We start from the raw sequence: 13,029 nt of genomic DNA on the forward strand, positions 1-13,029 counted from the left end.
TTTTAAGTGAGGTGGGTGCAGGGGTGTAGCCAGGGGGTGACACACTAGGCCTGTGACCTTCCTTATCCCCGAAATTTTTTTTCACCGTGACATGGAAAGGAAAAAATTACCATTTAAAGTGGGCGCCCTCCCAGAAATCAAAGAAGTGTCCCCCCACTCAAAAAAAAATTTCTGGCTACGCCCCTGGGAAGGTGCGATACCGAGTGTTACCAAGGCATTGTGAACATTCACCCATTTTGCCCCCTCCCCTCTATGAAAAAGCCTAGGCACGTCTGTAGTTGTATGGGCTAAAGTAAAGTTACTAATATTATTGAGATTTTGCAAGTGCACAATCTTTTTTTTTTTTTTAGACAAAGTATTCGAAAAAGAGATGGTTAAAACATACTGAGAAAAAAAGCAGGCTTATCTGATTCACCTAAAACTGATAAAAAAAATGGCCACTAAGAAGGCACAGCACGGGCACCATTTTTCTTATTCAATCATGTGACAATATCATAGCATGGCTCTCTTGAATGTAAGTTTTATTGAATCACTGAAATTAGTGGATGCCATTGGCTCTCACAGCTATGTAAATTCTGTTAGTGCGTGCACAGCATTCCTCTGCGGGGGGGGGGGGGGGGACGTTCATTGCAAAACTGGTCTCCCTCATAGGCATGCCTATGAATGTTAAACTGCTTTGTTCAATAACAGTCTCGACATCTAATCTAGTTGTGCAGAAAATGTATTTCCCAGCTCTAGGAGCCAGCTATCTTGTCTTAACAGCTTCACTTGCAACATTAAAGGGCTCCTGCAACACGGTGATGAGCGTGGTCAGTAAACGCTGCCGGTCGGTAGTCGAGGCACCCGAGAACACACGAGGCAATCGTTATAGTGCAGAACGGGGTCTAAAATTTCCTACAATTGATTCTCAGTCTACTGAAAATCTTTGTCTTTTCTCAAACGGTGCCATGTATCCGAATTTCTGCACCATGTGCCCGTGTCCAGAGTGGCTGGCTGATGTGACCGTGGCCTCCGTCGGATGCTGCCACGAGCCCACGCAGGCTCAGTGTCTCAGTGTGAAAGTAAGCTGTGTGTTCGAACAAAAACACGCTGATGAAGGGACGCATCGTCTTGCCCCTTGTCATCCCTCTCTGTGCTTAGCTGTCAGCGCGCTCGCTGGCACAAAAGGAGAGAGAAAAAGCTGGAAGCTTGTGACAATTACATGTAACTCGGCTTGTACTTGCCAAATTCTAATAATTTTTTTTGGCTTGTGATTTGTGAAGCATCATGCGCTAATGGTGAGACTATTCTGTTGAAGCTTAGAAAGGTGTTGCAAGGCCCATTTAACTACTGGCTCCGTGCTAGTGTGTTCCACTGGAAACGTAACGGGGAGAATCAAACGTGGTGACTCAACATTTCTCGTCAACAGCTGTTCCAGCGTTGCCTCATGAAGGTCCTCAACATTGACTTGTGGAGGTGCTACCTGACTTACGTCAAGGAGACCAAGGGATCTTTGCCAACCTACAGGTACACATAGGCCTTAGAACCAACCTTACTGTCGTGCTAATTGCGCGTTAGTTTTTTGTTTGCCCTCAAACCTTGCATGATGAGACGCTGTACGACAGGGATTGTCGCTGAAGTGAACACTTGTCCTTTTGTTTAAAGTATGACTTCAGTGACATCCCTTGTTTGATGACGTCTTGTCACTCTAAGCCTCTTGCGAATTTCTCGTGAATGTTGTATGGCAAGGCACTGCACGTGACATTGCATACTTTCTTGCTCTTCTCGTGTCGACGACAGGGAGAAGATGGCGCAGGCATACGACTTTGCGCTCGACAAGATGGGCATGGACATTCTCTCGTACCCCATCTGGAATGACTACATCAATTTCCTCAAGAGCGTGTAAGCCTAGTCTATCACAGGAGCCAGGGGGCAGCACTGTTGTCTCTCTCCTTTGCGTTTCTTGTGTCGCATGAATATATCTATGGTCTGCTTTTACGTCTGTTCTTTCATGTTGAGTCTACCTGCCATAGTGGCCTAGTGGCTAAGCTGTTGCACCGCTAAGCATGAGAATTATAATTTGACGCCCGATCATAGTAGGGGCATTTTAATCGTACTAAAATAGGAAAATCTCTATGTATTTAGATTTAGGAGCATATTAAAGGACCACAGGTGGTCACAGTTGAGCTGGAGTCTCCTATTAACACATTCCGAAAAATTATATCTTTGTTTATGCATGTGAACGCCCAGAGTTGAATTTGAATTTTTATTTAGAGTGCCCTCACGCTTGCTTGTAAACTAGAGTATGCGGTTATGAAAAGCAATCTAAAATATCAGAGTGCTTTAAACTGTTGACACAACGACACGGTTGATGAAATTGTGCTGGATATACAGGTGTCACAGCTGGTGACACTGTATCGGAACAGTGCACTCGGCTAATTGATAGGAAACTGTTTTTGCTATAGTCACCATGGCTGGCTGTCTCGTGCTTGCACATCTCGGGATGGAACACTTCGTAAACATTAGCGCATATATTAATGTTAATGGCACGAAGTTTTGGGTTTTTTCTTTATGTTGTAGCAGTTCTTTAACTCACCAATACCATGTACTTCATGTACTTTTTCTTTTCTTTCCATGGTTCAATGTGTGTTGCTTCGAAAATTGCGCCACGAACTTGCACCGACCAGTTCACACCGTTGCTCTTATCCAGAAAGAAAAGAAGTTACGTTATGCCTGGGCTATTTGTACTATGGTATTTGTGCTTGCACTACTGTTTCATAACTTATTTGCATCTCAATAAATGTCTCTATTGCAAGTCAGCCCTCGTCTCACGATTTGTATACTGTCACTGTTATTCATGCAGCATTTCCTAGAAATAGGCCAGCCCTGCTAATCGCACATCTTTGATTTTCTTGTCACATCGTGTGTTGAGATGACAGAAATAATTTACATCAAGTTGTAGCATGAAATCGAGGCCCACGTTTGCCGTTGCCCAGTACCATTCCTTTGACGCTGTCCATCCGATGTTAACGATTTGTTGTCTCAAGTTTTGCGTCAGCGGCATAGTGAGCATTTGTGACGAAAAATACGTGCTGTCATTGTCGTCTCGCTGTGCAGGGAGGCGGTGGGGTCGTACGCAGAGAATCAGCGCATAACAGCCGTACGCAAGGTCTACCAGCGAGGCATCGTCAATCCCATGATGAACATCGAGCAACTGTGGAAAGAGTACATCAACTACGAACAGGTACGGTGTAGCGTTTGCGATGCCCCGCATGCGGGCAAGGCCAATGTCACTTATGCATCTCTGAACAGGGTTAGCGTAATATGTTTAAGGGCTCGTTTTAACGCTCTCACGTTTCTATGAGGGTTAAGGTTTCAACTATAACTGCATTTTGGGTTGATGCATTCTTTGATCAGTTGTCACACCACGCTCATCTCTGCATAGCCACTGTGTCTGCAAAATTATGCAGTTAGTTTACGCTATGCAGTGGCCAACTTAAGAATGTACATTGTGTTACGTCTCTCTGAACCCTTAGGTGACATGTCTAAGCATTAGGCCTTTTTAATTTCCACATTCTTTTGATGTGCAAAAAAATTTAGAATTAAAGCTTTTTTTGCACGATCATATGTCATAATAATGAAGGGTTTTTGAAGTGCCAGTGGTTTTAATTTCCTTTAGGTTAACCTTAGTGTAAAACTGACAAAAAAAAAATCTTCGTGTTATGTATACTGTGGACTGTCTTTAAGCAGAACCACAAGTGATCAGGGAAATTTGTTCCAGTTATCTGTAATGTTCACTGAGCAACAAGGCGGAAAGGTACATAAAGGGCTTTTTTTGTTGTGTTTGTCTAAAGAGGCAGTTTCTCTACTGCATAAAAGAAGACAATTGTGTAGTGTGCGCAAGCAGGCTGAATCGCAAAACGAACTATGCTGGTAAGTTAGCCAGTGACTCGTATTCCTGACAGCAGCTAACTGCACGTGATGAACAGAGGAACATGTGATTGTGTTTGTGCTTTTTATTTTTTATGCCTGACTTTCTTCGTGCTGCTATTGGCTCGTGTCAACAAAACTGGGCGTCATCAATTAATGCCACATTCTCCAGGGATCTACATTCCTAGCAGGTTTTGCCGATTCATGGTGTAACTGCACAAAAAATGAGTGGAAACACAGAAAAAGAGGGGAGCACAAGCAAGTGCAGGGCAACAACTGAAGCTTTATTAAAAAAAACAAGCCAAGTATAAAGGATAAGAAATATACGAGACAGCAGAAATGGTAGAAGAGATAATGGCGTGGAGGACCTAGATCAACAAAACTGATCACTCATGGCACGCCCATCTCACGAGGCCGAGATAACTTGAAGGAACTCCGATAGTGAAAGCTTTGTTAGCGAGTTTTTTACAGCAATTTGTAGCCTTGCTTCTTGTGATGCCGAAATTGAATGGTAAATGCTCTAATATATCGTATAATTGATGCTAGTGGCATTAATTCAAAATGATTTTACATCAGTACTATGTGCGTTCAAGCTTTGGTGACACTGAGAAGCGCTGTTTTCAAATGGGGGGACTCGCAAGCAGTGAATAAACGAACGATGTGGGTACTTCGAACGTGTTCCCATCAGAAAAAAAAAAAAAAAAAGAAAAGCATTCCTGGCGGCGTAAGCAGCCTAAATCACACTGAGAGTAGTCCGACAACCAAGCAAGCAAGTTGGCGAACAATAGCCTTTGCTAGCTGCCAGTCGCGGTATTGTGTGCACGCCGCAAATGTTTTTGGCCTCTGCAACTTCATGAGGGGAACCCCTGTCTATGTAAAACCACAGAAAATGTTCATTGCACCTGAATACTCAGATGAGCGTGCACCTTTACTTCAAAACTAAATTCTAGGCAACGTTCCCCACTAATAATCGGTCAGAGGTGGCCCCTCATGCAGGACTATCAAACAACTCAAGCACCCCGAGTTTCCAAGTTTGGTGTCAGTAGTCTTGTTACACTTTGCTGTACTACGTACCTCTGTTTGTCTTTTTAAAAAAAACAACTTTTGATGGTTTTGCAATGGAAAGTAAAGGGGTTTGTAACTATGTTATGTAGGGCATCAACATGCTGATTGCGGAGAAGATGATCTCGGACCGCAGTCGAGAGTACATGAACGCGCGTCGCGTCGGCAAGGAGTACGAGGCAGTGACCCGGGGCTTGAACAAGAACTCACCATCTGTGCCGCCACAGGGGACACCTGAAGAAGCAAAGCAGGTCTGTTGTCTTCATTCATGGCTCTCGTTCATTCATTCATTCATTCATTCATTCATTCCTTCATTCATAACAAGCAACTTCTCACTCACTCATTCACTATGCTCGTTGATGGGAATAGGGGGTCCTTGAAATTGATAGAGAACAGAGCCATCAAAAAGAAACTGCACCGCCGCAGCGGTCTAGCGGCTAAGGTACTCGGCTGCTGACCCGCAGGTCGCGGGATCGAATCCCGGCTGCGGCGGCTGTGTTTATGATGGAGGCGAAAATGCTGTGTGCTCAAATTCGAATGCATATTAAAAAAACCCAAGGTGGTCAAAAATTTTGAAGTCCTCCATTGTGGCATCTCTCATAATCGTATGATGATTTTCGGATGTTGAACCCCCCCATATCAATGAATCAAAGAAAGAAACCAGCGCACGAATGCTTCAATCGTCATGATGTAGTGTAAAAACAGAAATGCAGAAACATGCAACATAGATGCCAATTGGATTGCTGTTAATCCTGACAAATCGGATGATCCAGGCGTCTGCTCTGGTCCTGGCAAACATACGTAATGCTTGACGTCATCAAACATTGTCAATGAGGTCATATTTGGGAGCAACACGGTCAATGCGGACGAACCTCAGAGTGCATCAAGCATGAAGCGTTGCAAATGTGCACCCCAAAGGAGTGAGTACTGTGCTAATCTGTGAAGAAAAAAACAAAGAAGGTTTTAAGTCTTAGGTTACAGGTCCTTTGCATTGCATGCAGAAATTGTGTTAGGAAGGCACGTTGAAAAAAAAATATTGAGAAGCTGTATGAAAACTACAGCAACTCAAAGCTTCATGTTTAAGAGGTGAACGCAATAGCGATATCCTGTCCCTAGTGCGTACTTCAAACACTTAGTGCATGAAATTTTTCAAACTTGCTATGTGGCCTCAAGAGAACAGGCGCAGTAACATGTGTGCCTTTCGTAGTGGGTGACCGGCTTTAAACCACAAAGTCATTATGACCGTCACGTGTCCTGGCACTCGAAGGCAATGGGATTTTTCACCAAGCGTTATTGCTGCAATATTTCATGCTGTATTGTGAAAGATGTATGCAGGATGCATGTGTTTGTAAAGCATGAAACTTACTGTCACTGCATTTTCATGCAAAGGAAGTTACCTTCACTGTATGCACAAGCAGACGCGTGGCCATGCGGTAGAAATTCTGCCTGCCACGCAAAAGACCCCAGTTCAATCCCCACTTGAACCCAAACGACCAGAGTTCAATTACCACTCTGCCCCAGGATTTTTTATCATTTATTTTATTTGTATTGTTCTTGATGTTTTTCGGTCACACACGAGATGATTTTTCGCTCACAGCCAACAATGCTGATGCCGGAACTTCTGCGAAACGAACTCTTTAACACTATCGCATTAATATGCTATGGACAGTTGGATGCCACAGCTTGTTTGGGAAGACCGAGATATTCTTGCCTGCTGTAAACCAGGTCTATGAGAAACGTTAGTGTGTTTAAATATTGGATATTCACACATTGAAAAGTGCATTCACTACTGTATTGCTTGTATTGTACGAGGGCCCTGCTATGCTACTCCTTGTACCACAAACCGACTCCTTGCTCCGCAGTGGATCCATAAACATGACACTGACTACTTGCCGTGTTTGTAGATTCTATTTGCAGCACAGGTTATGTCAGATCTGATTTGAATCCAACTGGTGTAACCAACTTGTCTAATATGCTGTAAGTCTATCTTGGATCCTTATCTTTCTTGAGACTTTGGGCATGAATCTGACCTGATGATGACTTGAGCTGGGACATGCGCTCTTCAAGAGAGTTAACGCATGAAATTAATTTGTGTTCGACACCTTTGCGAAATGGTATTTATTGTGAGTGCCGACATTCATCCAGTAGTAAGCATCATTTGCGAATTGCAGGTGGAGCTGTGGAAGAAATACATTGCTTGGGAGAAGAGCAATCCCCTCAGGACGGATGACCACGCCCTCATCACGAAGCGGGGTGAGCTGCCCCACGAAGGCTTAATCAAACTTGTTCAACACGCTTAGTCGTTGAGGTCTTTCACAGTGGTCACGTTTGACCGGTGAAAGCTACGTATTTACAGGTGTTGTCGCTTTGTGCAAGCCAGACCTTGAACAATCACCTACAAAGATCCAGATATGTTCGTGCCGTAATGGCAGAAGTTGAGTTAGTTGGTAAGCATTCAACATGAAAGAAGGTGATTATGGATAAACTACAGTGCAGTCTTAGCTCAAAACCAACAAATCATAGGTAGTTAATAGAGCCAGAGAGGTAGGGTGTTGCAAGTACGTGAAGGAATGGGCTAGTTGTGATTTCGGAACACTGGAAATGAAGTTTAGAATGGCAGAAAGTTGAGCCGGTATGGACTCAAACCATGACGGAATTCTTGCCTTGGAACAAGCCAGTAGCAATTAGCATTGATAAACAAGCAAGATTGTGCTCATAAGCAGGAGAAGATGGATCCAAGGTTCTCCTAATCACCTGTACTGTTGTGCTTCTTGAAGGGGGCCTGCAGTGCTATTTCGTCTGCGTTCTACTGCGTTGGAATTCTTGTAGCGCCCAATACTGAGATGAGTGCTTAAACATTGATAGAAATTGGTACACAGTAATGGAAGTTATTGGCTTTAAAACTTCGAAACCCCAGCAGATTATGATAAAAAAATGTTTCCTTTTGCATTTTGCTCTCCCGCTGGTGTGAAAGGAAGTTTCCAATTAGCGCGCGTGCCTTATAAATTCATATCGGACTACTTGCCTCGTGGCGGTCGTTGTGCGGCGCTCTTGCGCCGCTTCTGCTACTGTTTTCAGATTCGCGTATTTAAAAACAGAAATACTTTTGCGTCTGAGCAATTACGAAGGGTGCTTTTTTAATTTTTAGCGCATGATAGTGCGGCCTTTCTGGAACCTTACGGGTATTACACGCGACTTGTTGCTTCACCGATCGAAATGCACGACCTACGTCGTCACTCGTACGTGATGGAGCGTCACTTAGGATAACAAAAATGGCCAATATGTGTCGCTCTAGTCAGGAAACAGCGCGGTTTCCCAACAGAAATAAAATTACAACAGCTTTGTTTCTGGCGTTGCCACTTGCGCAACAGTATCGGTGCGTCTCAGCTCGAGAAGAAGCAATGGAAACAACAAGATTAATTTGTGTCGCAGGACCCCTTTAAGCTTCCTTAGCCGTTCCTTGTGTGGACTAGGAAAAACGGTTTCTAAATGTGTCAACATTAAATAACAATATTTCAAGGCACATGAAATTCTGTTGCCACAAAAACAATGTCATTCGTGGGTAGTCCATGGCAATGTTCACGTGTCCAAGCTTGTTGCTATAGGGCTAGTATACCTTTGCATCTCGACACTGCAGTTTGTTCTAAGCTAGGTCTACGTCATAGTTCCTTCTGCTCTGTTTACATTTGCATGCCCACACTCTACTGGCTCGTTTGCGTCAACCTAGACACCTTTTGCGGAAGTGACGTGCAAATTGTCATAACCCTCACCTCACGCTTGCTTGTGTTTTTCGCAGTGATGTTTGCGTATGAACAGTGCCTGCTGTGCCTGGGCCACCACCCGGACGTGTGGTACGAGGCGGCCCTCTTCCTCGAGCAGTCCAGCAAGCTGCTCACCGACAAGGGAGACCTGAACGCCGGCAAGCTCTTCTCGGACGAGGCGGCCGCCATCTACGAGCGCGCCACCACCACACTGCTGCGCAAGAACACCCTCCTCTACTTCGCCTACGCCGACTTCGAAGAGGTATTGAATCCAGGATTAATGTGCCATAGCTGAAATGCGAAAATCGCTGTGGAACGACTGTATGGTAAAAAAGAAATTGTTTAGGTATGTAGATTGTATTAGGTATCTTTGATGATTGATTGATTAAAACTTTATTTTGGTCCTGAGAAGACGCAGGGGAGACCCCGCGCTACCCGGCTAATCCCACGTAGGGACCGCAAAGCCGAGCTTGGCGGCCCGTTCACGAGCACTCTGGGCGGCCAGGATTTGATCTTAAGTTCGGGGCTGCATAAAAGCGCAGCCCATCTGTCCTCGCTGAGGGCAGGGCCGATGGCTTCACATTCCCACAACACATGGTTGAATGTGGCTAACAGTCCACAAGCGGGGCAATCCGCACTTGGATACCGTTCAGGGTAGATGGCATGAAGAACCGCAGGGTTAGGATACGCACATGCTTGTAATAGTCTGAGGGTGACTGCTGCGGCCTGCACAAGGCATGACATTTAAAAAATGCCATGCTGTGGCCTTACTGAGTTCTGATCTCTCCTCTTTACTGTGGTGCCAAGATGGCATCACTATCAGTTTCATTCGCAACGTAAAATCTCCTAGGAATGAAAAAAAAGAGAACAAATTGAAAAAAATTGCCCGCAGCTTCCCTCGGGGGAACACTGAGGAGGATGCGGACCATATAATTGGTTAACGGGGTGTTAAAGTGCGACTTACTTGGGTCGATGGCTAAATTGGTTAACGTGGTTGTGAAATGGGGTGTTAAATTGCGACTTACTTGGGTCGATGGCTAAATTGGTTAACGTGGTTGTAGGAGGGGGTGTTAAATGAGTGAACACGTACACACGTATGCGAAAGGGCGGCGCTGGTCGAAGGGACGTCGATCATTGTGTTTGTGGATTCGTTGGAATTCATTTCACCGCGACCTTGGACGTCGACGCGCCGTACAAACCAACCGACGAGCGGCAACTGAGCGAGCGAGCGCCGACCTTGAGTATATATACAGCACGACGGCGCATGCACTGTCAGCTGTTGAATGTTCTCGAAGCGCGACGCCACATGCGCGTCCACTGGAGAATCAGGAGAATTGTAGATGTCGAACGCGGTGTGTAGAGGAGGAAGGGTGCACAGATGGTGGAGGAGTGAAGCGCGCGCGGTGTGTAGAGGAGGAAGGGATGCACAGATGGTGGAAGAGTGGGCGACGGCGCGACGGCGCATGCGCGCGCGTCAGCTGTCGAATGTTCGAGAAGCGGCGCGGACGGCGCGGACGGCGCACTACAAGGCGCGAGTATAAGATGCTCCGCATCTAAAACACAATATCGACCAAAGTGACTGCTCCAGTAGCCGCGACCCCATTTAATATTTCGCTCTTTTCTTTCAACAGAGCCGAATGAAGCATGAAAAGGTTCATCAAGTCTACAACAAGTTCATCGAAATTCCAGACATCGACCCAACGCTGGTAAGGAAGCGTGCTGGACTCGTTGAGTTGTCGGTGAAACATTGTGTCACACGTGTAACACGCCTGTTGCCAAACCTTTGTCTATCGCGTGCACCAGGCTTTCTCAGACAACACTTCGGCGGCACTCTCGATTTCAATGTGACTTCAGTAGTCTGGACGTTGTTACTTGAAGGGGCACTTGCGAGAAAGGCTATTGCAGTCGCGTTGCATGCTGTCAACAGCATGTTGTGTCCAACATCGTACGTTCTTGGCTAGATATAGTGTAGTTGAAAACGGGTGTTCGTGGCTTGGCTTACTGGTGCGTGTTTCCAAGGCTATGCGGCCTGAGTTATGGTCGACGACTTTGCGGTCTGAGTTAAAAAAATTAATAGCAATTGAATTTTATTACGTTATTATGTAAATGAAAGACTTCCGATTTCAACATTGATTTCAGTAGTCTGGTGGTTGGTGCTTGAAGGGCACTAGGGAGAAAGGTGATCTCAATTGTTTTACAATTGGTTACAGCCTGAGAATAATTACAACCTCTGCCTACTGCCATTACTGTTCCGTCCAGTGATATAGTTTGCATAGACGTTCCATCCAATCATATTTCCTCCGTTCCATGATGCGGATCACTTTTCATGCGTTTCGGATGGCTGGTGTACCCGTACAGACATAAGTCTGTGTCGTTGTTGTTTAATGGAACGAAAAGAAGGAATTCTTTATGGCTGATATTTTTCCTTTGTTAGACTTGGTAATAATGATAACTAACTGACAATCAAGCCAAGGAAAATATGGTGAAAGATTCTTTTGGGTAATTGTTGTGTAAAAATGTAATTGAAAGAGTGGCAAGTTATCATTTTGCCCACCATAATTGCTACTCATTTTCGCAGGAGTGAGATGGCCGTGGATATTGGGCATTTTCGATACGTTTTCGTTCGTTTGTACCAAGCTGCTCAAAAAGCATAAAAATTGCGTGACATGCGGGCTAATACATGCCTATTGGTTTATTGCGAATACTTCGAAAGTTTCAATTATTTAAATTGTAATCAAAGCGAGTTTGATTACTCTACTATTCGTTACAATATTTGAAGCATTCGAATATTCGCACTAGCCTGGTTTCATGCAATATTGCATTACGATCAACTACACAAAAAATAATACTCAATTACTTTGGTAATTATCACTAGCTAAAATATGCACAGAGCAATGCCCTACTATCGTAACTTTCATTCAGCAATATGTGCCTGGTTATAAGCTATTAAAATTTGGGTGCTTTTTTTGAACAGACCGTCATAACTTATTCGTGCTTGAAGAGGGGACACTACAATAACTCTGTTGTCCCCGACTCTGATACGATACAGATGCGCCTGTGGTATGATATATATTGTACATATTACTGTACTCAGTACGTATTACACTCATGGAATGATTAAAAAAATGACATGTCTAAGCTTGTGCGAATGTTTGAATGCTTTGAATATTTGAACAAATAATGCGGTATTCGAATTCACTTTGAATCAAATTTAAATTATTCATAGCTTCGAATTATTTGAGATGAACAAATAAGTGCATACTTCTCCGCATGTAAAAGTGATTTCACTGCAGTGAAGTGGTGCTGAGCCGTGAAAACACGTATTCAGTAGAAACCCTCACTGCCGCAAAGCCTCACTTCAAGGTTAAACGAAGATATTACTCTCACATCAATTCATTTCTTCAGTTTAAAAGCTCGTTATATTGACTTACATGCACTAAGTATAGGAAACCTTTAAATGTAACATTTTTTGCATGATATCACTTTTATTAAATTGAAAATCAAATCGTGCTACTATTTAAACTACTAGTTTCACCTTCCTTTAATGCAAAGAAAAAGGCATCTGCTCAAGCCTTCTTTCTATTGAAAAAAATATTTTGCAGGTTTTTTCGGTCATGGCAAATATGCCCCTTTTTCTGTGGCTTCTTAAAAGAAAGAAACTGTGGCTTCTTAAAAGAAAACTTAGGAAAGCAGCCAGTAGCATCAAACTTCTAGTGCACAATGCCTGCATAATGTCTAAATTGGAGTATGCATCAATTGTGTGGGATCTGCATTGTCAAAAAGATATTTTGCAACTGAACAATGTTCGGTGTAAAGCAGTGAAATTTATATTAGGAAAATACAAACGTCTAGATTCCCCTACACAGTTGATGAAGCTCAATAACAAATCAATGCTGGAAGCCCGGAGAAAAGTTATCCGCCTTTCATACCTTCACATCTGCCTAGCAGGTAATTTATCTCTTCCAGCACCTGTCTTAGTACAAGAACAACACGGCACAATCACAAACATTCGTTAGCACCAATCTTTGCTAGCCCAAAAGCATTTCAATACAGTTTCTTTCCTTTGTTGGCAGTATACAATGCCATGTTTATAAGGTGTATCACTTTTCATTGTTACCATTTCTGTTTGCCTCTACCACATGTATTGATGGCCCTATTTTTCAATGATTGTCGTACTAATTTCACCGTTTTTTTTTTCTTGTGTGTGCCCGTTGCTTGGCTTGTATACCTAATTTTGCATTGTACGTGAAGCCCATCCTGCTTGAGCCAAAATATTGGCTTGCAGTATTTTAAATAA

General features: G+C 43.8%; 1 protein-coding gene across 4 annotated transcripts in view; it reads left to right on the forward strand.

Annotated features, from left to right (window-relative positions):
* The window catches only part of su(f) (cleavage stimulation factor subunit su(f)), a 92,258-nt gene that overhangs the window by 50,368 nt on the left and 28,861 nt on the right, over positions 1-13,029 (forward strand). For all 4 annotated transcript variants that reach the window (XM_075872275.1, XM_075872279.1, XM_075872276.1 and 1 more), the window contains exons 5-11: positions 1,409-1,506; positions 1,780-1,881; positions 3,097-3,223; positions 5,064-5,222; positions 7,143-7,224; positions 8,768-8,994; positions 10,364-10,438. In XM_075872275.1, coding sequence (XP_075728390.1) covers positions 1,409-1,506; positions 1,780-1,881; positions 3,097-3,223; positions 5,064-5,222; positions 7,143-7,224; positions 8,768-8,994; positions 10,364-10,438 — 870 coding nt within the window. The remainder of the gene's footprint in view (positions 1-1,408; positions 1,507-1,779; positions 1,882-3,096; positions 3,224-5,063; positions 5,223-7,142; positions 7,225-8,767; positions 8,995-10,363; positions 10,439-13,029) is intronic.

The sequence above is a fragment of the Rhipicephalus microplus genome, chromosome 8 (assembly GCF_043290135.1).
Source record: "Rhipicephalus microplus isolate Deutch F79 chromosome 8, USDA_Rmic, whole genome shotgun sequence".
Lineage (NCBI taxonomy): Eukaryota > Metazoa > Arthropoda > Arachnida > Ixodida > Ixodidae > Rhipicephalus > Rhipicephalus microplus.